Source organism: Anabrus simplex, chromosome 5 (assembly GCF_040414725.1).
Source record: "Anabrus simplex isolate iqAnaSimp1 chromosome 5, ASM4041472v1, whole genome shotgun sequence".
In the NCBI taxonomy this organism is placed as follows: domain Eukaryota; kingdom Metazoa; phylum Arthropoda; class Insecta; order Orthoptera; family Tettigoniidae; genus Anabrus; species Anabrus simplex.
In genome coordinates, this window is record NC_090269.1 from 178,455,977 (window position 1) to 178,480,706 (window position 24,730).

Sequence of the window (24,730 nt, forward strand, 5' to 3'; positions counted from 1 at the left end):
TTTAGACAGGTCAATCGTGATACAGTCCATTTGACCTTCAGAATCCAAGATGTCTGCTATATCTTGCTGGAATCCTACAAGTTGAGCTTCAGTGGAATAACCTTTCCTAAAACCGAATTGCCTTCTATCGAACCAGTTATTAATTTCACAAACATGTCTAATATAATCAGAAAGAATGCCTTCCCAAAGCTTACATACAATGCATGTCAAACTTACTGGCCTGTAATTTTCAGCTTTATGCCTATCACCCTTTCCTTTATACACAGGGGCAACTATAGCAACTCTCCATTCATCTGGTATAGCTCCTCCGACCAAACAATAATCAAATAAGTACTTCAGATATGGTAACTATATCCCAACCCATTGTCTTTAGTATATCCCCAGAAATCTGATCAATTCCAGTCGCTTTTCTAGTTTTTAACTTTTGTATCTTATTGTAAATGTCATTGTTATCATATGTAAATTTTATTACTTCTTTTTCCTTAGTCTCCTCCTCTATCTCGACATTATCCTTGTAACCAACAATCTTTACATACTGCTGACTGAATACTTCTGCCTTTTGAAGATCCTCACATACATACTCCCCTTGTTCATTAATTATTCCTGGAATGTCCTTCTTGGAACCTGTTCCTGCCTTAAAATACCTATACATACCCTTCCATTTTTCACTAAAATTCGTATGACTGCCAATTATGCTTGCCATCATATTATCCTTAGCTGCCTTCTTTGCTAGATTAAATTTTCTAGTAAGTTCCTTCAATTTCTCCTTACTTCCACAGCCATTTCTAACTCTATTTCTTTCCAGTCTGCACCTCCTTCTTAGTCTCTTTATTTCTCTATTATAATAAGGTGGGTCTTTACGATTCCTTACCACCCTTAAAGGTACAAACCTGTTTTCGCATTCCTCAACAATTTCTTTAAACCCATCCCAGAGTCTGTTTACATTTTTATTTACCGTTTGCCACCGATCATAGTTACCTTTTAGAAACTGCCTCATGCCTGCTTTATCAGCCATATGGTACTGCCTAACAGTCCTACTTTTAAGACCTTCCTTTCTATCACATTTTTTAACTACCACAAAAACAGCTTCATGATCACTAATACCATCTATTACTTCAGTTTCCCTATAGAGCTCATCTGGTTTTATCAGCACGATATCCAGGATATTTTTCCCTCTGGTTGGTTCCATCACTTTCTGAATCAGCTGTCCTTCCCATATTAACTTATTTGCCATTTGTTGGTCATGCTTCCTGTCGTTCGCATTTCCTTCCCAATTGACATCTGGCAAATTCAGATCTCCCGCTACAATCACATTTCTTTCCATGTCGTTTCCCACATAGCTGACTATCCTATCAAATAATTCCGAATCCACGTCAGTGCTACCCTTTCCCGATCTGTACACTCCAAATATATCAAGTTGCCTATTATCTTTAGAAATGAGCCTTACACCTAGAATTTCATGTGTCTCATCTTTAACTTTTTCGTAGCTTACAAATTCTTCTTTCACCAGAATGAACACTCCGCCTCCAACCCTTCCTATCCTATCTCTACGATACACACTCCAGTGCCGTGAGAAAATTTCTGCATCCATTATATCATTTCTCAGCCATGATTCAACTCCTGTTACAATATCTGGTGAATATATATCTGTTAAATTACTTAATTCTATTCCTTTCCTTACAATACTTATACAGTTCAACACTAACAATTTTATGTCATCCCTATTTGATTTCCAGTTCCCTGTTCCCTTATCACCGCTCCCTAGGCCATCCCGTTTCCCTGAATGTACCTCCCTATTACCCTTCCAAACAAATTTCCTAACTTATACGTACCACTGCGGTTTAAATGAAGGCCATCTGAGCGCAGATCCCTATCTCCTACCCACCCATTAGGATCTAGAAATTTCACTCCCAGTTTCCCACATACCCACTCCATAGTCTCATTTAAATCCCCAATCACCCTCCTGTCAGTATTCTTTCTACACAGTATTCCACTAATAACAATCTCCGCTTTCTTAAACTTCACCCGTGCTGCATTTACCAGATCTCACACATCTCCAACTATGTTGGTACTTATATCAGCTTGCCTTACGTTGTTGGTACCAACGTGAAACGCTACCACCTTCTCCTTCCCCTCTTCCCTCTCTTCTACTTTCCTCAACATCTGCCTCAACCTAATTCCTGGATAACACTCTATCCTGGTACCCTTTCCTCTACACACTTTCCCCACGTGTCTAACGATGGAATCTCCCATGACCAGAGCCTCAACCCTACCCACCTCGTTTGATCCCCTCCCCTCCTGGTAATCCCTATCTTTCCTGATAACTGCAGAAGCTACTTCCTCGTCCCTTTTCTCCTTCCCATGACCCTGTTCCACCTGTCTTTTCCTATCATCTACTCTACATTTTCCTTTCCTACCTTTTCTCTTCCTCCTACTTCCACACATCTCAGCAACAGTTCCCTGTCCCTCATCTTCCCTCTGTTGTTCTACCTGGAGTGACTCATACCGATTTTGCACAGTTCTTCTGGTACTAGTTCTCATGTTCTTGGTTGGCAAAGCCCTCAGTATCTTTCTGTTTTTTCTTGCATCACCAATTGTAGGATTCTGTACTTTTCTTTATGCAGCACAGGTCCAAAATATTTAAGCTTCTGTCTTTTTACATCACCTCAGCATTGCTCACTTTGACTGTTCACAATGTACTTAACATCCACTGGTAAACCCACATTTCAAAGGTTTCCAGTTTCCTACATAGGGCCTGGCTTTAACAACTGTGTGGGAAATATATATTATATCCCCTGACCATTTTCTTTTTAAGATCCACGTTTAAGGTGTGCTTATTGATTTGGTTCTTCATTTTAACAAATATGCTTCTCGCATGCTCAGTCCCGATCTTGACCTCTAGGCTATATTCTCAGTTTTCATTTAAAAAGTGCCCAAATTATCTGTTGAACACATTCCATCCCTTCCTTTCCCAGTTTAAGCCTGGCCTAAACATTTTTCTTTTTGCTTGTTGACTATCACAAACTTAATTCCTTTTTTATTTTTTTTGGGAACCATTCTTTTCAGTGATGACTTAGTTAATATAATTTTTAAATTTTTCAGTCTGTCAGACACAAAATACAAATTTATAAAAGCACTAGAACATACCTGGAAAAGAAAACATTTTATTAATAACAGAATGACATGTTTCATTCTATAAGAATTCCATCAGATCACTTTTATATAACATGTATACCTATATGTACAAAATTGTTTACATTGCATAAACTTGTTACTGATTATAAATGGGTGATATTATGTGTACCGGGAGGAACACCTCTAAGCCACACATTTAAATCTTGTGCCTAAAAGAACTCCTCTACAGGAGAAACAGTGAACTTGAAACTAGACCTACTTCAACCATTACTCAGAAGATGTCACTACAGTAACTGGACGTAATTTTGTTATTGTGCAGTTTCCAGTACTGTGTAAATTTTAACTTGTTTTCTGTTCATCAAGAAGTTTGGACCTTTGTCAACAGATGTCTCTGCTAATCAACTATGATCATGCACCCTGGTGCGAAGTAGAAGACCCTTTTTTGAAGAAGTTTTGTATTCATTAGTTATTTTTTTACTAAATTATGTTCATTCATTTTTGGGTTGGCAATATTGATCTTGTCTTTCCGCCAGTTTTGAATCCAGCCTATCCCTGATTTTTGTAATTAATTTCCAACCAATCCCGTATTTCTTCTTCGATTCTGAGTGTCACTTTTAAATTTGACCAATAAAACCCTGTGGGTGTGTCTTGATTATTCATGAAAGGTCTCGAACTTTCCCCGAGGGTTTATAAACTGTGGATTTTCATGTCTCTTGGCCAATTGATCGTCATCTAACTTAGTGTGTGTGTCAAGCAGGAGGCGAGAGGCGCCTCTTTCATCAGGCAGCAGTTCTTCAGCAAGGTAATGGCCATCTAACATCTTACTTTTTTGTTAGCTCCGCAGTTTAACCTGAGGGAAAGGTCCGAAACCTTAACTATGTAACCAACTTCTCTAAAATGTAAGTTCTGCCGGCTAATGTAAAAACATACCTTTAACTGTAAATCGGGGATAGAGAGTGATACACCCTCTCGAGCTCCCTTTCATATTGGTTTGAGGTGACTACGTTTTGTAACTGGTTTTCTTCCTTTCCGTAATGTCTTAAATTATTCTTATACGAGTCACCTCCATAGTTGGGAATAGCCCCTATTTCATCAGCCTAGTGCCCCTTAGGTTTTCAGACTTCATATATTGGAGTGCTGATACACGCCTCCATTCTATTTGTGTTCTGGGCCATTTACTTAACCTGTCTTTTCTACTACGGCCCAATAGGTTGGGTATTAGATACCCCTGTTTCAAATTTTGTTGTGCCTTGATGGCAAGTAATTGTAATATTCTGATATCGCCTTGCGTAGGCTTGGAAAAACTGAGAGCACGTCTGCTCTTTTCTAGTGTTGTAAAAGTGCCTCTGGGAGGCTTGATACTGTGTGTTGGGAGCAAGCACTCCAGGTATTTTGGGGATTTCTGCCCTTTTTGTAAATTTATGTCCTTCTGTAAAGTTTGAGCTGGAAGCTCAAAAATTGTAGAACTATGGGCTTGTAGCCCAAGGATTTTTCTAAGTCTTGTTTCTAAATTGCTATGTCATTGTTATCTCACTAAGTGAGAACTTGTTAACTTGTTTTTTTTTAATATAACCTCCCATTTCAGTTTAAATTCTTTCTTGACATAGTAGTTAGACCCATTCATCCCGGCACCTTCTTTCACCTCTGCTGGTCCATGGGTAACCCCGTAACATTATGAACAAGAGAAAAAGAACAATTTGAATGTTAACATTCTGTTGCAATACCTTAATAAATGCGAAAATGTCTGAAGTTACCTTAATGCACTCCAGTTACTGTACATCCACTTCTCTCAACCTGTCTGGTTGCTTGTGAAATGTGGTTATAGTCTATCTGTTTTTGTGTGTAATTGAACATAGTTTAGAGGAAAATAATTTTGTGATGTGTGAGTGTGCATTAATCAAGTAGTAGAGTAATTGTGTATTAATTTGTGTTTAATGATAATACAGTAGGGAAGGGTCCTGACAAGAGAAATATTAATACATTCATATTGAAACCAAGAATGAAAGTTTGCAGAGAGGATGAGTGCACCATAAGAAAGCAAGACACACAAATTCAGCTGCCATTTTGAACTGGAGGTCCTGAAGTCGACATGGAATATCTAATATGATTGCACGTGTTAAGCTATAGCTGGATGTGGACAACCCTGGTGACCAGCTGAAGCAAGCATGTTTCCTTGAGTTTTCGATGCCAGGTAATTAACACGTGTTTCTTTGAGAGAGCAGTCATGAATCTGGCTAATGTTCTACGTTATTTCCATGAAGATGATTTTTCTTCCCTTGAAATAACTTTGGAAGAAAGGGAGAAGGGTCAACATGTGATCATACTAATTGAAAATCATCCCATGGGTGCCAGCTTTGTCTCGGAGTTGTGCCTGGAGGGAAATAGTGATAGTGAAAGTGATAGTGGAAGCAGCAACACTTCAATCTGCATCATCTGAAAGAAAAGGCAGCACATGATTGTCAGATATGAGAGGTGTTACAGATCCGAGTTTTAGCCGCAAGTCTGATTCCCATCAAACCTGTGAAGTGACACCGCAGTCACCTGACAAATCTACCAGTTCAAGCTATGCTTCCAGTCTGCAGAAGAAAGTGAAACACATTGTAGATCTTGCATATGAGGGGAAATTTATGGTTACATGGGGGGGGGGTAAGAAACGGCTTTTATTAATCACTGTTCACAAAAATTGTTGTATGGTGATGTCACTATGACAACTGTACATGTGGAAGAACCAATTAGAATCTACGTCAGTTAAGTCCGGTTGAACACAGAAAATTGATGTATAAAATTTTTTTTTTCCCTTTGCAGAAGCAAGGCGCAATTCTTAAAAATAATGTATTATAAAGTTCTTTTTAAGAATTGAGTTCATCAACATTATATATCAATATGGAACCCAAAATTAATTTTATAAGAAGCAAGAAGGTTGAAGTGGAATGTTTGCGATGAAGACATGCAACTGTGGGCCTTGGACATTTCAATGGAACAAAGTAATTTTAGCACATCCAGTGGTTGGTTGAGTCACTTCAAGAAAAAGTACAGAATCAAAAGTAGAAAAATCATGAAATTTTATCCTCTGCATATTTCCAAGAAAAAGAGGGAAAAGATAAGGTTGCAAAGAAATTTGTGGAAGCAGATACAGAGCGATTTTTAGACTGCACTCCTTATTCAATATACAATACAGATCAGAGTGGTTTTGTGAACAAAATGAAAGCAAAGAGGACTTTATCATTTGTTGGTGAGAAACATACAGAAACAGTTGCTCAGTCAGTTAGTGCATGCACCCATTCGTATGCAATTATGCCTACCATTAGTATGGCTGGTTCTCTTTCCCCCGGGCTGAGTGGCTTAGACAGATAAGTTGCTGGTTTTCTGAGCCCAAGCTGGCAGGTTTGACATCCTGGCTCAGTCTGGTGGTATTAGAAGGTGCTCACATACATCAGCCCTCTCCCTGTAAATTTACCGGCACATAAAAGAACTCCTGCAGCATCTCCAAAAACCATAAAAGGAGTTAGTGTGATGTAAAATAATAATGGGATGGCCTCTCTCCAATTTTGTTCAACTGTGTTTTAGAGAAAGTTATCAGGGAATGGCAAAAAGAAATGAGCAAGTTCAACTTTCCAAATGGAATTAGATTAGGTCACAAGAGAACTGGGCTTAAATTTGAATACCTCACATCTGCAGATGATATAGTCCTTTTTGCAGAGAATTTACAAATTGCAACTAAGCAGATTGAAGTTCTCAAAGAAACAGCAGACAAAACAGGATTGCGAATATCTTTTGAGAAGACGGAGTACATTAACATAAATACCACTGACCCAACCTGGATAATGAGGACAAAGGTCAAAGAGCTACAGAATTCAAATGCCTAGGAGAGATTTTGACTCCAAACATGAATGCGAAAGCAGCAATTCAAGAATGTGCAAGAAAGATGAAAACTGCATATAGGTTATGTCAGAACACCTACAAATCTAAGTCACTCTCCTACAAGGCCAAATTCAAGCACTACAGCATGATAGTCAAACCTGAATGTTTATACACAGCTGAGACAATAGCCATGAAGTGACTCTCAGATTTGGAAAAGAAAGAAAGATTCTTGGACCCAGAAAATCATCAGACAAGTTTACATTTCGCATGAGACCAAACCAAGAACTATACCAACTATTTCAAAACACCACCACCACTACAATGAAAAAGAGGAGATTGACGTTCTATGGACATATTAAAAGGATGGGATCAGAGAGACTCGCCAACAGGATCCTCACCTTCCAGGAGAACAGCAAGACACAAGTCCCATTGGTAAAAGAAGTGCACCAAGATTTAGAAAAATGTGGGATCAGGGCAGAAGATATAACAAACAGAAAAATCTTCAGGCATAGAGTTGCGGAGGTGAAGGACCTAGCTGATAAGAAAACAAGGAAGAATAGAGTATTCTCGGCAATAATAATTGTACCGAGCGGTACACCTCCACGGCGCAAGTTCAAATCTTGCACCAAATGGAAACTTCTCTACTGGAGAAAATTGTCTTACTACTGAACTAATTCCACGGTTATTCAGAAGATGTCACTGAGTGTTTTTGAACGATTAAGGAGTGTGGACAATCTCTAACAGATGTCTCTACCAAAAACTATGATAACGCACCCTGGTGTAAAGGAATGTACTCTCCTGAAGAAATATTGTATTCCTAGGTTTTGTTTTTACTAAATTTTGTTCTGTGGTTTGTGGGTTGGCAACAGTTATCCTTTCTTTCTGCCTGTTTTGAATTTAACCAATCACTAATTTTTGTAATTAATTTCTGACCAATAGTGTCTTTCTTTTTCGATGTTGATGTGTAACTTTTAGCTATCCAATAAAATTGAGGGGGTGTGTCTACTCATTCCTGAAAGGTCTCGAAACTGCTGATTTTCTTGTCTCCGTGCCACTAGTATAACATCTAACTCAGTGTGTGAATATGTAGCAGGGGGCGTGAAGCGCCTCTTTCTTCAAGCAGCAGTTCTTCAACAAGGTAATGGCCTGTTAACATCTTTATTTCTTGTTAGCTCAGCAGTTTAACTCTCGGAGAAGGCTCGAATACTTTAATATGTAACCCATCTTTTTAAAATGTAAATTCCTTTTCTGTCTATGTAAAATCTACAAATATCTTTTACTGTAAAGCGGGGATAGAGGGTGCTTCACCCTCTCGAACTCCCCTTCATTTTGAAATGGAGGTGACTACGTTTTCATAACCGTTCTTCTCTTCTTTAATGTAGTAAAGTTTTCTCATACGGGTCACCTCCCTAGCTTGGGATTAGCCCCTGTATTATTGGCCTAGCGCCACATAGGTTTTAAGACAAAAACTTTGTGTAGGAGTGCCAGTTATAGCCTCCATTCAACTATGTATTTTGGGCCATTTACTTAACCCCTTTTGTTTTCCTTCCTGCGAAGGCCCAGTAGATCGGGTACGAGGTACCCCTGTACCATTATATGTGTGCCTTGAGGGCAATTAGAAGTGAAATTCGTTGTGGCCTTTGATAGGCTTGAATTTTGAGAGCGGGTCTGCTCTTTCCTAAATTTGATTTCTGTGTGCCTCTAGGAGGCTTAACATGGTAATTGGGAGCAAGTGCTCCTTGGCATGATTGGGGTTTTCTGCCCCTTTGTTTGAACTTGGTACATTGGTAAAATTGGGCTCATAGCTCAAGGATTGTGAGTGTGGGGCTCGAAGCCCAAATCTTGTAACGAACTGTAATTTGTAATTTCTTAATTTGTTGATCTGCTACTTGGTACCTGTTACACTTTGTTATTGATTGATTTTGCAAAGAAAATATAACCTTTGTTAAAGTTTTAAATTAACTTTAATTTTGTAGTAGAGACCTATTCCAGCCCACACCTTCTTTCACCTCTAACTACCACAGATATCTCCGTAATAATAATAATAATAATAATAATAATAATAATAATAATAATAATAATAATAATTGTACCGGGCGGTACACCTCCACTCCACTAATTCAAACATGGCGCCAGTTGAAACTCCTCTACTGGAGGAAGCCTGAACTTTAACTACAGTGCTAATTCCCTAGTTTCTCAGAAGATGTCCCTACTTGTAAATTTTGAAGTGTTCTGAACGGTGTTGTTTTCAATGTATTTTTGTTTTGCCTGTAGTAAGAAGTGTGAACATTCTCTTCTAGATGGCACTACTGAAGGACTACAATTATGCAGCCTAGTGCAAAGTGAAAGAACTATGTTTTTGGAGAAATTTTGTGTTCATAAGTTTGTTCTTTGTTAAATTTCTTTCAGTCATTGTTTAGGTTGGCTGTATAACCCTTCACTTTCCGCCAGTTTTGAATTTGACCAATGAGTAATTTCTGTAATTAATTTTCCACCAATCCTGGTTTTCTTCTTCACTTCTGACATGTAATCTTTTGGTCATCCAATAAAAGGCTTGTGGGCGGGTGTTCTCATTCCTGAAAGGTCTCGAATGTTCCGCGAGGGTATATAAACTGCTGATTTTTGGGTCTCTGCGCCACTTCAGTAACATCTATCAGTGTGTAAATTATGTAGCAGGGGACGGGAAGCGCCTCTTTCTTCGGGCAGCAGTTCATCCACCAGGTAATGGCCGTCTTATAACTTCTTTCTTGCTAGCTCAGCAATTTAACCCTCGGGGCGGGTCGAAACTTTTATCATGTAACTTTCCTTTAAAATGTAAAAGACACTTGGTATAAATTCTATCTCTTTAAACTACAAATTGGGATAGAGAGTGCCTACCCTCTCGAACTCCCTTTCATATTGTTCTTGAGGTGACTACGTTTTCTCAACCATTTTTCTTCGTTTCGAAATGTAATAAGTTTTCCTATCATGTCACCTCTTTAGTATGGGATTAGCCCTTGCATTAACGGCCTAGTGCCAAGTAGGTTTTAAACAAAATGTATTAGGAGTGCAGTTTTGCCTCCTCTCAAGTTGGTATTTTTGGAGGCCATGTAATTGTCCTGTTTCTTCACTGAATAGGCCTCAGTAGGTTGGGTATTTTTACCCCTGTGTTATTGTATACTAAGCGCAACAAGAGCTTGCCGAAACTCCAACGTGCGCAGAGACCAATATCTGTTGGCGAAGTTTAAGCTCGTTGCGGGGCTCCTGTGTGTCGCCCGAATGCTGATTACCGGGCTCATTGTTACTCAACCGCTCACTGAGAGGCACAGTGTACAGCGCTTTATCAAGCGTGTACCGGTATTGAAAAGAAGCAAGAAGCGTGTGCTTGTATTATTAATATTTTATTTATATTTCGTAGCTGAAAGTGAATTTGTTGTAGTATTGTATTCAGTGTACGTAGCGATGCCCCCGTTTCGTTCTAAATTAGGGAGTGCTAAAACTTTACACAGTCAAACTAGAGAAGTTATTTATAATATGTATAAATTCATGAAAAACGAAACCCACCCCACTGGAAACTTATGTGCTATTCAGAAGAAAGTGGCCGAAGCTACGGGTGTGTCGGAAAGGTCCGTGCGGAATGTAATACGAGACGCAAAGTAGATCGAAAGGGGTGAAGTGGATTCATTTTCAACGCCTGGAAAGAGAAGACCAAAGTCTGTCAAGAAGTGTGAATTAGACGATTTTGAGAAATGCGCGGTCAGGCGCACGATTCACAATTTTCACAATACCGAAGGCGAGAGACCAACGCTTGAAAAGATCCGTAAGAAACTGGTAGAGGATATACAGTTTAAAGGTTGCGTAAGAACACTAAACAAGATAGTTCAAGGCCTAGGTTTTCGATGGAGAAAGACAGAAGACATGCGTAGAATACTTATGGAGAAGCCTGACATAAGGCTCCTACGTGTGCAGTACATACAAAGCATAAAGCGGTACCGACAAGAGGGTAGGCCTATTGTTTACACTGATGAGACATATTTGCATAGTTCGCACACCAAGTCAAGTGCTTGCAGTGACGGTACTCTTCATGGACTGAAGTCACCTATCTCAAAAGGGCAACGATTAATAGTGGTACATGCCGGTTCAGATGCAGGTTTCATTCCAAATGCTTTGTTGGTTTTCAAATCCAACCAAACAACAGGGGATTATCACGATGAGATGAACTATAGAAACTACGAGAAATATCTGACAGAGAAATTAATTCCTAATTTGCCACCCAACTCTGTAGTCGTGATTGATAATGCCTCGTACCATAATGTCCAATGTGAGCGTGCACCCACATCATCATCCAGAAAAACAGTTATGCAGGATTGGTTGACTGATAAGGGTATTCCGTTTTCTACAGAGATGATAAAACCCCAACTGTACGCTTTGATTAAATCCCATAAATCACGCTATAAGTCATATCAAATCGACAGACTACTTGCTACATATGGGCATACGATTTTGCGTCTACCACCATACCATCCAGACTTGAACCCAATCGAAATGATTTGGGCTCAAGTTAAAGATTATGTAGCACAAAAGAATGTTACTTTCAGACTCGATGATGCAAGAACATTGCTGATGGGAGGAATTGCGTCAATTGGGGCAGAAGAATGGTCGAGTCGATGTAGGCACATAATCGACACTGAGAATAAATACATTGCGAGCGATCACATAATAGATGAAGTATCAGACAGCATAATCATTAATCTGGAGGACGATAGTGACAGTGACGGAGAGAGCGTTAGTGATAGCGCGGATGACAGTGAAGGCGATATGAGCAGCTTTACCTCTTTCATAAGATGCGGACTAGAACAAGCCATTGGGTAAGTTAACTGCTATTTTACGATCACATAATTCTTAATCTCTTTGTTTGTTATTGTTATTTCATTCAATATTTTTCATTCTGCATGTACAACAATATCATTATGCTATAGGGTAATGTGTCCTGGCTCTGGTTATAATTACAATAAGGCATTACACTCACGCGCTGAGATTTCACTCAGTCCAGCTGGCCAGACCGCCAGCGCAGACGGTTCATTAACAACTGCTGGGAGTAAGGCGATTTAGCGAAGTGAGGGGGGCGTGCAGTGCTACTACCGAGCCCACCCGAACACTGCCGATGTTCTGCGCAGCTTTCTTTGGCAAGCTCTTGTTGCGGGACCTATAATTGGAGGACAGCTTAAAGGTGGAGTTCAGTGTGGCCTTTGATAGGCTTGAATTTTGAGAGAGGGTTTGCTCTTTCTTAAAAGTCGATTGTGTGTGCCTCGAGGAGGCTTTATTAGGTAATTGGGAGCAAGTGCTCCTGGGCATGATTGGGGTTTTCTGCCCCTTTGTCGAATCTTGTATTTGGGTAAAGTTGGGCTTTCTGCTCAAGAACGGTGTGTCTGGCTCTCGGAGCCCAAATCCTGTAACACTGTAATTGTACATTCTCGATTTGTTGTTAGGCTACTGAGTACCTGTTATATTTGTTATTTCTTGATCTTGAAAAGAAAAATATAACCTTGTTAAATTTTAAAATTAACTTTAATTTCGTAGATTGAGTCCTATTCATCCCAGCACCTTCTTTCACCTCTAACTACCACGGAGAACTCCGTAACAATAATAATAATAATAATAATAATAATAATAATAATAATAATAATAATAATAATAATAATATAATATAAGCTAGACTTTGCTTCATCTAACAGATGACTTGACTTGTATTGATAGGAGGATTTTATAAATATTTTCTTTTGTAAAGTGATAACCGTCAATACGGAATGAGATTCATAACTTGCAAACCTAACATTGTTTCTTAGCTATTATGATGTCGTAGGCCAGATTTAATTTAAGGACATCACAATATTTTGTTTGCAAACGGAGTCCAAGGTTTCCTGGGATACTTTTGAATTCACGCTTCACGTTCTCCATAATGTCCAGCATATCACCAAAATACAATCCATGTGTTTCTACCTTCTTGACTGATTCTGGTATGATTTGGAAGTGTCTTAATAAGTGCCAGTTCCCTTTGAACTGTTTCATTGCCAAAAGAGTTTACGGCATTAATAACTTAACATTTTGTTGAAGACCGCTTGTACAACACATTAAAATATGCATAATAAAAGTCAAAAACATGACAATAAATTTTAAATTTTGAGATGTATGCATTTATCTCAAATATATGCAAATATGCACAAACGTGCACAATTAAACTTATTAATTCATCCAACTTCACCTTCAAATGCACTTCCTTGTTGGTTTTGGAGGTCTAACCAAAAAACCAAACTAAACCCCATGGCACTTAATGCCCTTGAAAGGGCTCTGGCCTGCCGAGTGACCGCTGCTCAGCCTGAAGGCCTGCAGATTACGAGGGGCCGTGTGGTCAGCACGACGCACCCTCTCGGCCGTTATTCTGGGCTTTCAAGACCGGGGTTGCCATCTCACTGTCAGATAGCTCCTCAATTCTAGTCACGTAGGCTGAGTGGACCTCGAACCAGCCGTCAGGTCGAGAGAAAAATCCCTGACCTGGCTGGGAATCGAACCCGGGGCCTCCGGGCGAGAGGCAGGCACGCTATCCCTACACCACGGGGCCAGCTATGGAGGTCTACATATCGGCAAACAAAACATGCATTTGCATACAAATCCGATGTCTACTCATAACACATCACCTTTACAGATTACTTTTTTCCTTCCATAAGCCCCATTCATCAAGTCTGATCATTTAATTGAAAACTTTTACGGCATTCGTTTTCACTTACGTAGATTCTATAATTTATTGTTAAATTTGTTTTATTTATTTTTTCATTTTCTTTTGTTTATTTTGTTTTCTGTTAATTAGATTGAATGGTACTGCATTTGGGAAACTATGTTAAAATACAACTACGGTAGTTCATTTATTGTAATTGGAGCCATTCTCTGTTAGAAATAAACAAAATAAAGAAAGAAACAAAATATCTTATTTCACAAATATTTTACCTATACAAACTCGTGGCCCTTCTCCAAAGGGTAAATGTGCAAACTTGTGACGCTTTTGCTTGTTTTGTTCTGAAAAATTCTCCGGGTTGAATTTCTCTGGATCTGGATAAATCTCTGGATCCTTATGGATACCCATCAGGCTGATGTATACCATGACATCCTTATCTAATACTAAGTTTGTGCCAGGAACTTGGTATGGCTTGACACATGTTCGGTCCAGGAATGGCATAATGGGGTATAGCCGCAGTGTCTCTGAAAGATAAAATAACAGAACAATGTAAATATTTTCAAGTGATAAAGTTCATGAATCTACTATTATCGGTATAATACAATTGGGACTGGTTTATACGTACATTTCTGTAGGCCCCAGAAAAATACAGTATAGCTTAAAAATATATTAATTAAACCTCATTTGTATGTAACCCATTTATATGTAATTTGGTATTATATGTATTAATTTTCGTTAAATGCAGTTTCTTTGTATGTCACAAAGTTAAAAATAATGTCGTCAACATATGCATTTCCTCTGATCAAGATACAGGCGAGTTAGAAATGTGATACATAAGAGTCAGCATTGTTGCTGGTGGAACTTAATTGGACTGGACAGAAGAGTAACTGAATGGGTGACTAAATTTTTAGAAAATAGAACTCAGAGAATTAGAGGAATTAGAGTAGCTGAAGCACTATCTGATCCCATAATCATGAAGAAGAGGGTTCCACAAGAGAGTATTATTGGACCTTTATATTTTCTTCTGTATATAAAGAACTGGAATCGCAGATAAAAGCTTTTTGCAGATGACGTTATACTATACAGAGAATAAATAAGTTACATGTTTGTGAGCAACTGCAAAAGGACTTGGACAAAGTTGAGAGATAGAGAGCAGACATTGGTGTAATGAAAAGTCAGATTGTAAGTTTCACCAAAACGAAAGATCCTCTCAGTTTTAAGTACTGTGTTGATGGGGTGAAAATACCTCATGGGGATCAGGGTAAGTACCTATGTGTTAATATAAGGAAATTTCTTCAGTAATGGGGTTGTACTGTAAATAAAGGTTACAGATCTCTTCATACAGTTATGAAGTTATTTAAGGGTTGAAGGCAGGATGTATAGGAGAGGGCACTTAAGTCACTGGTAAGACCACTTCCAGTGCACAGGACTCCCACCAGGATTACTTGATATGAGAACTGGGAAAAATCCAAAGAAATGCAGTGCAATTTGTTGTGGGTGATTTCTAACAAAAAAAAGGAGTGTTACAAAAATGTTGTAAACTTTGGGCTGGGAAGACTTGGAAGTAAGGAAACAAGCTGCTGGAGTAAGCTGCATTTACTGAGCTGTCAATGGAGGGATGATGTAGAATGACATTAGTAGACAAATAAGTTCGAGTGATGTTTTTAAAACTAGAAAATATCATAATATGAAGATAAAGTTGGAATTAAAGAGGACAAATTGGGACAAATATTTGTGTATAGGAAGAGGAATAATATGTCTGTTAGGTCATCAGCCCATAGGCTGGTTGGATCCTCAAATAGCACCACCAAAGGTTATGGGGTTATAAGGAAACCCCAAAAACCAATGGCAGCACCAAAATGAGGCGTACTAGGCAAGATGAGGCATGAGGTAGTTTGCCATTGCTTTCCTCACTGGGTCAGAAAGTACTATTGCAGCACGACTGACCCTATGAGCATCACCTTTCATAACACTCAGATGCACTAGTCATGCTCTGAATGTTATCACTCAGCACTACTCATACCCCAGCAACTTCCATATTGTCACAGCCATGGATGTTGACTGGGACTTCAGTGGAAGCTACACTTTACTCTGGCCTGTGCCAAGAGATGGATGCAAAAGTACTGTATCCATCAAGAAATGACAGCAGGCAGAAGGAATAATATACCAACTCAGATTTTCAATAAATTTCCAACTTCTTTGAAATTATTTAAGAAAAGACTAGGTGAGAAACTGATAGGGAATCTAACACCAGTGCGACTGTCCTAAATGCAGATCACTGATGATTGGCTGATTGATTGATTGATTGATTGATTGATTGATTGATTGAACCAATCTATAAATCTAATTTTTAGTATAACAGGATCTTCCAGTCAAAAAGGATTCCTGTAACTTGACACCACTTTATACCGGCTGTGTTTACTCTGTTCCTTACATACGGCAATATACCACAATCTGGAACAGTGACTGATACCAAATATTTAATCTGATTTATATTAGGAAGATCACAACACTGTCAATGTTAATGGACCCCATTTCTTTGTTCTCCCCACTAACAGTACTCTGTTTTCCTGATGTTAAGTTGCAGTCCGTATTTATCCAAGTGACGTTTCCACTGCTGGACTAGCTGAGTTTTCACCAAGATTTGCAGGAGAGCATGATATCATCAGCATAACCCAGAGTCCAAGGATATGGTGTCTGCAACTCTGCAATGATGATGTCTAAGCATAGCAAGGAACAAACTCAGAGATGAAGCCAATCCCTGATGCACCCCAACTTGAATGATATTAAATGGTGCAGAGATTACTGCAGCACATCTGACATAGCTGGTGACAATCCAATATTTTGGAGCTAGATTAATCAAATATAAACTTCTGGTACACTGTACAATCTGAGAGTCTCACATGATCCACCCTATCAAATGCCTTAGACAGGTCAATTGCAATACAATCTGATAAGGAAATATCATGGTTCACAGAAGTGTAAGAAGCGTGAGGGTTGAATGGATGGACAAAGAATTAACTAGAGCATAACTTAACACAACAAATTTTGAAATATCATTTCTTTCCTTTTTTTCTACTTTAAGATTGATAAATATAAAATTTGAATGAATAGCAACAATATTAATGAGCTTGTCAGTTCTAGCAATAACAAGGACTTAAAACTCCAAATATCAGATACAAAAAGGATTACAAATGCTAATTTACACAGAAAAGAGCTGGGTTGTGCTTGGCAGGTATAAAATTTAGGAGAGCAGGATTTGCTCCAATCCTCTACATTATGCGGGAGTCTTGGCTCTAATTATATCATAGTCCAGCCTCATAGAGACATCACTTTTCTTATGGTGCACTTACAATCTATTGGTTGTCATTAATTAAAGCACTTATACACCGTTGCCTTGGTGTGGGCTTATCTATTGCTCAACAGTATGTAACACACTGTTCCTAAAGAAAATTAACTCCAGAAAATCTTTACAAACATCAATAAATTTACAGGGGCAAAATTGCCCATACTACAGTATTGCCTTTAGTGTAAAAGGAAAAGGTGGAACATGACTGGCCATAAACAAGAGGCTAGGAGGTGAAACTCTTGCCCTCTGTATAGAAATAGATAAAACCCTAGGTGGGCTTATGGCCCAATGATACAGAGGCTAAGCCTATTCTACACCGGGGTGACTAAATGAGAAACATTAGAGTAAATACCATATAAGTGTTAAGATTTTAGAGGTTTAGAAGCTTTAGTTATCCCATGCCAAGTTGAAAGGGAACCAACAGAGGGTAATCACTCTTTGTTCCCTTATATTACATATTTTCCAGAAGGGAAAAGTACAGATTCTTCAGACTTGCAGAAAATTTACATTTAAACCACCAACTTTAGAAATTTACATGAAATAAAAAGAGGTTGAAACCTTCCCCTCAGCTATCCGCAGGAGCAATCACATGTTTATGAATATTCTGTTATTACCTTGAGTTGCTGGGCCTTCCAAACACTGACCGTAACTTCTGCCTGCCTCAGGACACACCGCACTCAAATAAGTGGAGCAGTGAAGACAATGCGGCACTAAAGTGCCCAGCTTGTATAGTATTTTTGAGGGGAAGTTTCCAGAACTCTTTACTGATAGGCTAGATTCCTGTAGGCCTACCCCCCACCCCCATTTTAATTGGCTAGAGAAAATATTTACAAAACTCTGATAGATTGATTACTATTGAAGAAGGAACCACCAGAAGTGTTGACAACTTTGATACACGAACAAAATAGTCTCCAAAACCTAAGGTTTGCCAACTGAAAATACTGTAATAAACTTTTCCTTTAAGAATTAATTATAGTTGATCCTGCCAGAGGGGGCTCTTAAACTGATGATAGAGACATCTAAAAGTTGAAAACCAAAGTATCTTGTAATACATCAATTGAAGTTAGATTACATACATGGCCTTATAGAAGGCACGCAGTTTAACTGGCCGGGGAAGGTGTAACCCCGGTAAAAAATCCATTTGACCTGAATCCAAGATATCTGCTATATCTTGCTGGAAGGCTACAAGTTGAGCTTCAGTGGAATAACTTTTCCTAAACCCGAACCACCTTCTATCGAACCAGTTTTTAATTTTGCAAACATGTCTAATATAATCAGAAAGAATGCTTTCCCAAAGCTTACATGCAATGCATGTCAAACTGACTGGCCTGTAATTTTCAGCTTTATGTCTATCACCCTTTCCTTTATACACAGCGGCTACTATAGCAACTCTCTATTCATTTGGCATAGCTCCTTCATGCAAACAATAATCAAATAAGTACTTCAGATATGGTACCACATCCCAACCCATTGTCTTTAGTATATCCCCCAACATATTATCAATTCCAGCTGCTTTTCTAGCTTTCAACTAGTGTATCGTATCGTAAATGCCATTGTTATTGTACCGGTTGGTACACCCCTACGCCGCAGCTTTGAATTTTCCACGTTAAATACTCCTCTACAGGAGAAACTCTGAACTTTAACAACTGTATCAACTTATAAGTTTTCTCAAAAGATGGCACTTTGTTATTACAAAGTTGTCAATACTGTGTGGAGTTCAACTTGTTTTGTTTTCCATTAATCAAGAAGTGTGAACATTCTCTTATAGATGTCTCTACTAAAAAACTATGATCATGCACCCTGACGCAAAGTGCAGGAACTTTTCTTGAAGATATTTTGTACTCATAAGTTTTCCTATAACTAAATTTCGTTCTTTCATTTGTGGGTTGGCAATATAAATCTTTTCTTTCCGCCAGTTTTGATCTTAGCCAATTCAGAATTTCTGTAATTAATTTTTGACCAATCGTGTCCTTCTTCTTCAATTTTGATGTGTAACTCTAAGCTACCCAATAAAGTTGAGTGGGTGTGTCTTAGTTATTCATGAAAGGTCTCAAACTTTCCCTGAGGGTTTAAAAACTGCTGATTTTCATGGCTCGTCGCCACTTCAACAACATCTAGCTTAGTGTATGGAAATGTAGCAGGGGGCGGGTAGCGCCTCTTCCTTCGGGCAGCAGCTCTTCAACAAGGTAATGGCTGTTTAACATCTTTATTTCTTGCTAGCTCAGCAGTTTAACACTCGGGGAAGGTCCGAAACCTTTTCAATGTAACCTACCTGTCTAAAAATGTAACTTAGTGCCGGCTTATGTAAAGTTTTCTTATTACTTTGACTGTAAATCGGGGATAGAGAGTGCTTTACCCTCTCGAGCTCCCCTTCATTTTTGATTTGAGGTGACTACATTTTCATAACCGATTTTCTTCTCTTCTTTATGTGTTAAAATTTTTCTTATACGAGTCACCTCCCTAGTTTGGGAATAGCCCCTGTGTCATCGGCCTAGTGCCCCTTAGGTTTTAAAAGGTTTCATGTAAGAGTGCAAGCAATGCCTCCATTCATCTTGGTATTTTGGGCCACTTAATTAATCTGTTCTTTTCCACTGAGGCCCAGTAGGTTGGGTACAAGATACCCCCGTTTCATTTGATGTAAGCGGTGCCTTGATGGCAATTTAGCGTAAAAGTCTGGTATTGCCTTTAATAGGCTTGAAAAACTGAGAGCAGGTCAGCTCTTTCTTGTGTTTGAAAAGTGCCTCTGGGAGGCTTGAGGTTAAAAGGTGGGAGCAAGTGCTCCATGCCATAAGGGGATTTCTGCCCTTTGGTAATATGTGGTTGTGAGCTGAGAGCTCAGGGATTGTAAAAGGTGGGGCTCAAAGCCCAGATCGTTAAAGTATCTCTTAATCTTGGCTTTCCTGGTCTTGTACCTGATTTATTAACTTGTTATTTGTTGTATGTTCAAATTCTATGTCAAAATTGTTAAGTTTTTGAAAATATAACCTTTAATTCAATTTTAATTAATCAAAAAATCAAAGTCTCTTTATTTGCAAATGAGGTGTCTACCTCGGTGGCAAATGGTACACTAAAATACATTATTGTCAAGCACTAAATATTAAATTAACAATAGAAGAAAATTTTCCTATAATACAATACAATTTACGCTAACAAATTTTTTCTATTAAACACACAGCTCATCCTTAATAAATTTATATTGCTTACAAAATTCTACTTATATCATCTCCTGTACTACTTAAAAATATAGTCATCTGATATACAGTATGTGGAATTACTTCAAATGATACTATACAACTGGTATAAGATTAAACTTTACATTGCATTTATTTACTTTTTATTTTTATGTTTACCCATTCTGGAACCTAAGTAGCATATCGACCTGCTGCGTCTTAAACAGAGCCCCTTTTGCCACCAATTTTCAGAGTTCCTGAAGGGCCTTCACAGCTACCGTAGTGGTCCCAGGGCCCTTGAAGTCCCCACTGTACTTCACCCCTCCAGGCAGTCCCCTACTTTGGCTGTCCAACTCCTTAGACCAGGGGATGGAATTAATTTAATCACACACATTTTTTTTTTTTTTTTTTACAATAACCTGCACTGGTCGAATGCCCTCTAACACTTCATTTATTTTTTCTGTTGCTGTTTATTCTCTTCTTGAATATCTGTACAGATTTTGGAAAAGGATCAAACACTACCCCTGGTAAACTGTTCCACTCCTTCACACCCTTCCCAATGAATGAAAATTTACCCCGATCACTTCTGCTAAAATTCCTTCTAATTTTATATTTGTGGTCTGTCCTGCCGATATAATTATTTTCCAACTGAAGCCTCTCACAGATATCTCCCCATGCTTCTTCTCCTGTATAGGCTCTATATAATCCTATAAGTCTAGTTTTCTCCCTTCTCTTACTTAAAGTTTCCCACCCAAGTTCCTTTAACATTTCTGATACACTACTCTTTCTCCTGAAATTGCCTGTTACAAATCTTGCTGCTTTCCTCTGCACACTATCTATTTCTTTTATTAGATATTCTTGGTGAGGATCCCAAACACTGTTTGCATATTCCAATAATGGACGAACCATACTTAAGTAACTTTTTTCTTTTAATTCTTTATTGCATCCTTTAAGTAGCCTCATTATGACGTGTAACGATCTGTATGCTTTCCCAATGATGTCATCAACATGACCCTTCCAGTGCAAATTACTTTCAAATCTCACACCTAAGTATTTGCACTTGCCATCTTTTGGGATAACTACCTCATCCAAAGTATACTCAAATTCAGTTTTAAAGCTCCTGTTTGTAAGTGTTGTAACAGTTGATTTGCCTCCATTAACCTTCATATTATTTTCTTCAACCCATTGTTGGATACTTTCAAGGTCCCTTTGTAATTCTGAACAATCCTCAATGTTATTTATTTCCCTATAAACAATTATGTCATCTGCATACAATCTTATTTTTGATGTTATATTGTTCCGTAAATCATTTACGTATATTAAGAAAAGTAACGGACCGATTATACTACCCTGTGCAATTCCCTTCCAAACTTTCTCTTCCTGCGATACATTATTTCCTACTTTGACTTTCTGAACCCTTGAATTTAGAAATGCTTTTATCCAACATGTAACCCTTACGTCCAATCCTATTCCCTCCAATGTTCCACTCTATCAAAGGCTTTGGAAAGATCTATGGCTATGCAATCTAACTGACCGCCTGAATCCAATTGATCTGATATGTCCTGCTGAAATCCCACCAGTTGTGCCTCACAAGAAAATTTCTTTCTAAATCCATACTGGCTCCTCATGAACCAATTTTTATCATCACACATCCCTCTGATGTACTTTGATATTAAACTCTCCAGTATTTTACAAACTATACTGGTCAGGCTGATTGGTCTGTAGTTCTCTGGTTTCCTTTTATCACCCTTTCCTTTATAAATTGGTATTATTATAGATTCCTTCCATTCCTTTGGTATTACACTATTATTTATGACATAGTCAAAGAGAAATTTTAAATAAGGCACTATGTACCACCCCATTGTCTCTAATACCTCCCCAGTAATTTGATCACTTCCTGCTGCTTTTCCTTGGTGAAGCAGTTGGATTTCTCTGAAAATATCTTCATTTGTGAATGAGAACCTTCTTGTTTCCCTCTGTGTCTCTCCCTCTCTATCTTCTGTTACGGTTTCCAACTCCTGACAATCATGTACTGAATCTCTGAATTCCCTATTAAATAGGTTTGCTTTTTCAGTATCTGTTAAATAGTATTCACCCCCTTCTCCTACCATTGTAGGAATTTGTATTCCTTTTCCTATTTGATTCCTGATGTATGAATACAGTTTTTTCCATTTCCCTTTGTGATCATTACCCTCTTGAAGTATGCCATTCATATAATTCTCTTTTGCTCCCTTTTTCACTCTATTCAGTTCCCTCATTAGCTGTTTTCTAGTTTCTCTACTCTCCCTACCCTCTTTGATTTTCCTGTTTACTATTCTACATTTTCTTTTTAATTTTCTTATTTCCCTTGTATAATAAACAGGGTCTGAGGTCATTTTACCCTTCTTAACAGGTACAAATCTCTTCTCTCCTTCCCAAATGATTCCTTTAAATTTAGCCCAAAATGTGTCCACATTACTCTCTTCACTTATCCAACAACTGAATTGTGATTTAAGGTAAGTCCCAAATTCATCAACTTTAGTTTTTCTGTACAATTTCTTGTCTTGTGTAACCCTCTTATTAAGCATTTTTGGTACGAGTCCTCAGTGGCGGCTCGTGAAAAAATCGTCCTACGTGCTACAAAAAACAAGCTGAATACGCTGTTTTAAATCTGCATATTGCCATGATGAACAACGCATACTTCAAACTTGGTAATAATAATAATAATAATAATAATAATAATAATAATAATAATAATAATAATAATAATAATAATAATAATAATAATACAACTTTTCCCACGATTTATAACTCAGAACAAACAAAAACAACATTAATTTGGAAGCAGATGAATTCTTCGACAACTGTCTACGAGATAAATAATTCATTGGAGAAATATTGTGTTTACTAACCTAATGGCACAACTTACATCAGTGCAAATAGAATCGTGGGAATATAGATCCCCACTAAGAACACTAATTTAATTTCACTTTATATACACTGCAGTGGATAAATAATTTGATAAATCTTCGTATAAACTTTAGCACTAACCCAATGACAGAAAAAACACGCACCAGTAATATAACCGCGAGATTAAAAACCGCACAAAGCAACTGAAAGAGCCACCAACTGATTCATTGAGACCTCCCCTATTACCAGAGTAAATGTCCGGCTCCATGGCTAAATGGTTAGCGCGCTGGCCTTTGGTCACAGGGATCCTGGGTTTGATTCCCGGCAGGGTCTGGAATTTTAACCATCGTTGGGTGTACGTGTTGTCTTCATCATCATTTCATCCTCATCACGACTCGCAGGTCGCCTACGGGAGTCAAATCAAAAGATCTGCATCTGGCGAGTCGAACATGTCCTCGGATACTTCCGGCACTAAAAGCCATATGCTATTTCATTTCACCAGAGTAAATGACATTGTAATGCGGGATAACATTTAGGGTCAGTCAAAGATTCTTTGACTCACCTACGAATTCCTTATTTTTGACACAAAAGGTAGATGGATATTTTAATAAGCATGTGTGAGATAGATTGCCTCCACTTACGCTTTACTTTCGAGCCCAGACGATGCTACTCTCTAGTGGCAGGTTCGCTTACCACGTTCAACATAAGCACGGCCGACTGGATCCCTCGCTGCGCTCCAAGGAGCTAGCTAGAGCGACGCATCAAGTCGGCCGTGAACATAAGGGTACCAGGCAACGAGCTAGCTCTTTCTAGCTCGTTGGTAGCAGAAGACATCCTCTTGCGGGAGAGGAAGTAACTATAAACGGGATCAGTGAAAGTTGATCCCGGTTTACGGTATACTCCGCCGGCTAGGGGGAATGTTGCAAGCTTGGCTGCGCCTGCGTATTGCTTCCTTCAGGCTACAGGCAAGGGCTCATTTCACATGAGCACGAGCCTTGTTCCCCGGGAGAACGGCGCTAGGTGTTCGACAGATCTCGTACTGATTTTCACAAAACACAAATTCATATCGTACTCAAAATAACGAAAAGGCATCAGGATAATTGTACTGTACATAAATAATATTCCTTACAGTTCCAAGCTACGTGCTGGAGCCCGGTAGCACGTACTGACCGGCCGCCACTGCGAGTCCTACATCCATTATTACAGCCTTATGATCTCCTATTCCTTCAATTACCTCAGTTTTATTAACAATTTACCATGGTTTAACCAAGAATACATCTAGTAAGTTATTGAGATGAGTCGGTTCTTGTACTACTTGTGTAAATCCTCCCTCCCAAATTAACTTATTTGCCAGTTTCTGTTCATGGGCTTCACTTGCAGCTCCATTCCATTCAACTTCAGGCAAATTTAGATCTCCCCCAATTATTACCATATCATTATTATTGTTTTTATGAGTATAATCTATTATTTTCTCAAATATTTCCATGTCTCTTTCCTCTCTTCCAGGCCTGTATGTTCCTATAATTCCCACCTCCTTCATATTATCACAAACTAATTTTATCCCTAATATTTCATCCATTTCATCGGTAAACCATTCATGTGAACAATAAGTTTCCT

General features: G+C 38.5%; 1 protein-coding gene across 1 annotated transcript in view; it reads right to left on the reverse strand.

Annotated features, from left to right (window-relative positions):
• The window catches only part of LOC136874740 (cytochrome P450 6k1), a 198,409-nt gene that overhangs the window by 12,875 nt on the left and 160,804 nt on the right, over nucleotides 1–24,730 (reverse strand). Inside the window, exon 6 of the mRNA XM_068227798.1 lies at nucleotides 13,978–14,229. Within this exon, the coding sequence (XP_068083899.1) occupies nucleotides 13,978–14,229 (252 nt within the window). The remainder of the gene's footprint in view (nucleotides 1–13,977; nucleotides 14,230–24,730) is intronic.